Here is a 3680-nt window from a genome sequence, read left to right on the forward strand (position 1 = left end):
ATCCAACAACAACGCTCCTCCATTGGTGGGGTATACGTATACTAACCCTAGCGACCACTTAAAAATTCTAAACTTGAATTAAAAACTTCAAAAAAGAGGTTATTAAAAAAGAAAACCAACCACATGATTCTGCTATGTCGGTGGGCCCTAAACTACGGACTTGACTCAAATATTCAAATTTAGTTAATTGCCACAAAGGAAACAAAGAAATATCCTCCTCCTTACCCCGCAATTATGACTAATGGATGCAGTTCCTGCACGCAAAATTACGCAATTTTTTCCTTAAAATAATAAAATATAAGTCTAACATCAATCTAATATCAGTTTAAAAATTCATACATTTAATACGTTATTTATCATTAATTTAAATTATTTTTTAAATATTAATAATAACTAAATATGAATGATAGATGACATAATAATAGTGTGTAAAATTAATATATAGTCTTTATACATTTTTAAATATATTTTTCAACTAATTATAAGTAATAACATATAGAGTAACACACAATTTTTATAGGATAATAGATGTACTCTAGTGGAATAAGTATAGCTCATGTATTTAGTTGTTTGGTGAGAAATAGAGTGTCAATATATGGATTGGTGTGAAACATGAAGATCCACATTTAAATATCACAATTATATTCCTCGTGGAAATGTCTTTCTATTCTTTTGTAATCTTATGACCATTTGAGATCTCAAAAAAAATTAAAACATCCGATTCCTGTAAAAGATATGTTTGCTAGTATAAAAATATATGTTTGTTAGTATAAAAAAATTAATTATCACAGCTAAAATTATGTTTGCTTGTATAAAAAAATTAATTCGATTCCATATATCCGAAACTGATTAATTAATTTCTTATTTATAGAGTAAAATATATGTTTGCTAGTATAAAAAAATTAATTATCAACATAAGACAAAACTATGTAACATTCAAATTTAATCCTTTATACAGGGGGTGACACTAACTATCAAAGGCATATATTTATTCATTCACTAGACCAATCTAAGATTTGTTTAACAATTGAATTTAAAAATGGAAGAAAAGATGAGTGGAATTCAGCTTTTTGTGTAACGCACGCGCCTGTCTCTATCTGGCGTTTATGAATCATCAAATTAAAGCAAACAAACAAACAAACCCGATCTATTCCCATTTTTTCTTCCACTATATATATCCTTCTCCCTTTTCCTTTTCCCTCCATCCAAACACATCTTTTTCTCTCTCTACACTCCTTCACAACTTTCCAAGTTACCACACTGTAACGTTAGCAAAACCCTTTCTTATAATCTTTTTCTCTCTCACCATTTCTCAAAATGGGTGAATGTAACAATGAGAAGAAGCGAGTTCGTGATGACTCGGAGGAAAACTCGCCCGAGTCAAAGATTCTCCGACTCGACTCGGTCTCATCTGATATTAGCTCGTCCGAGTCTCACACAAACCTGGTTACCTCAACCGAGTCATGTGAACTCGGGCGAGTTGACTCGTACGACCCGGTTCTTAACTCGTCTGGTATTAATGAGATTCAAGATGAACTTTTGAACATGTTTGATGAAACAGACAATGTAACGGAGGGTTTGGACTCCGTTATCAAAAGCTTCGAAGAAGAGATAATTGCACCGGGTTCGGATCCATTGGATTCGGGTATTTTACCCGAATCTGAGGAGTTTAACCCGAATCTGGGGTATTTATTGGAGGCTTCTGATGATGAACTCGGTTTACCACCGACGGTGGCGGTTACCGGCGAAGAAGAGAAGGTAGAATTTGAAGAACCCGGTCCGGTTGGACCGGAAGGGGTTGATTTAACCGGGTTTTTGAATTTGGAAGATGATTTAAGGAGCTTAAGTTATGAAGCGTTTGGGTTCGGAAACGGCGTCGTTTATGACGGTTATAATGGTGAAAACGGTGGGAGTTATGTGATGGTAGATGGGTTATTTGATTATTCTGAAACGCCAGATATTTTGTGGCGTTCGGAATCGTTACAAGCTATGTAGGATTTTTGAAAGAAAAAAAAAATATAGATGTCGTAGCAACAAAGTAGATGTGAAAATTTAGATTTATTAATTGAGAGTTTGCATTATCAGATACCTGAGAATGTTAAAAACTCTTGATGTTCTCTTATTAATTTGTTTTTCAGATTGTTTAATTCAACTGAAACAAACAGGTTACATTTTCCAATCCAAATTTTTTTATTGTTGTTTACTTTCATGATATTTTTCATTTTTAAATGATTAAAAATAGTTAAATTCTTGGCCAATAATGAAAACGAAGAAATATCTGAATGTGGTCTGGTAATTACGGATTTGGTTTTTTAACGCCTGGTTTCAAACCCAGTATTTTCATTCTTATGTTTACATATTGTAAATTTTGGGATCTACCTTCAAGTAGAACGTAAAAAGAAGCTTGATCAAATATCTAGATATTTTACATAATTTATTAAATGAGCTTGAAAATTAGTTTACACCTTAGAACAGAAAATTTTCAACCAAAAAACAAACACCCCGAAATGGTGTCACACTGTCACGTAGATAGAAAGCTGCGTGCTTATTAATGTTTATCTTGTTTTGTTGTTAGCGTATGATGTCATGTCCTAAACCATACCTATTGTTAACACGCTGATAACTAAATCCAAACAAAAATTGTTTGCAAGATAAGATGCCATTTAAAACTTTGTAGGGAGACCAAAATCAAAATGACTCTACTTTAGGAGAATTAAAAACATATTTAACTATATTAAGTATGTTGTTTTAAGTACTGAAATATCGTAATACCGTTGTTATAGCATTTTATAGCTGTTTATCGACAATGCCACTCATCACTCATGCTTTTCTAACATGATAGATATTTAAATTAAACATTTAATAATTAATTAGTTTTTGACTAATCACATTAAATAATACATAAACAAACATATTATGTGAAAACAAAAGATATGGTCTAATCACCATTCATTAACCAAATCGTTGACACTTCTAACCAATTTCGAGTTGGCTTCTCCACCACAAAAATACATTCTAACTCTAACTTGTGGTGACATAAGTTGGTTTAGGTTAAATTAGATTTGTCCCTTATGCAATTTATATATTGATTGAGCTAATAATATATGAAAGTGGAGAAAGAAATGTATAAATATACAAAAATTGGTAGAAATTTTAAATATTTAAAAATTACAGTTTTTATTATTTTATTGTATCAACTTCGGTTCAGCTCTCCTTTCATTCAAAAGTTGTGCAATAAGATATTATTTTATCATAATATCAACAAGTGTCTTAAAAATATTATTAATGAAAGAAAATTAATATTTTATTTTTAAAAATGACACTTTCATACTTTGAGAACTTTAAACTTAGTTAAGCAATAAAAATCTTTCTCTTTCATAATCCTTAATCACCAACAAACTCTTAATCTAGTGGTATAAGACTTTACTAGATTTTAGGATGATCAAAATATTAAAAGTTTGATTCTGTGTAGCGATAATTGTTAGAAATGACAACTACAAACCCCGAAAATGATTAGTTCCTTATCCAAAAGATGAATATTCCTTAAAAAATATTCCTCTTGTTGTTTTATTATCTTCCACTGCATTTAGTTTGTGAAAATCTCCTTTGGCTGGAAAATATGAAGAAGTAACTTATCATTATTATTAGCACCTTCATAATAGGTCTGGTTTTCCAATCAC

The 3680-nt window shown here is 30.9% G+C and overlaps 1 protein-coding gene across 1 annotated transcript; it reads left to right on the top strand.

Annotated features, from left to right (window-relative positions):
• LOC109349770 lies at positions 1193–2122 on the top strand. The gene has a single exon (XM_019590726.1). The coding sequence runs from the start codon at positions 1318–1320 to the stop codon at positions 1993–1995; it is 678 nt and encodes a 225-aa protein (XP_019446271.1). The 5' UTR covers positions 1193–1317; the 3' UTR covers positions 1996–2122.

This window comes from Lupinus angustifolius, chromosome LG06 (genome assembly GCF_001865875.1).
Source record: "Lupinus angustifolius cultivar Tanjil chromosome LG06, LupAngTanjil_v1.0, whole genome shotgun sequence".
Lineage (NCBI taxonomy): Eukaryota > Viridiplantae > Streptophyta > Magnoliopsida > Fabales > Fabaceae > Lupinus > Lupinus angustifolius.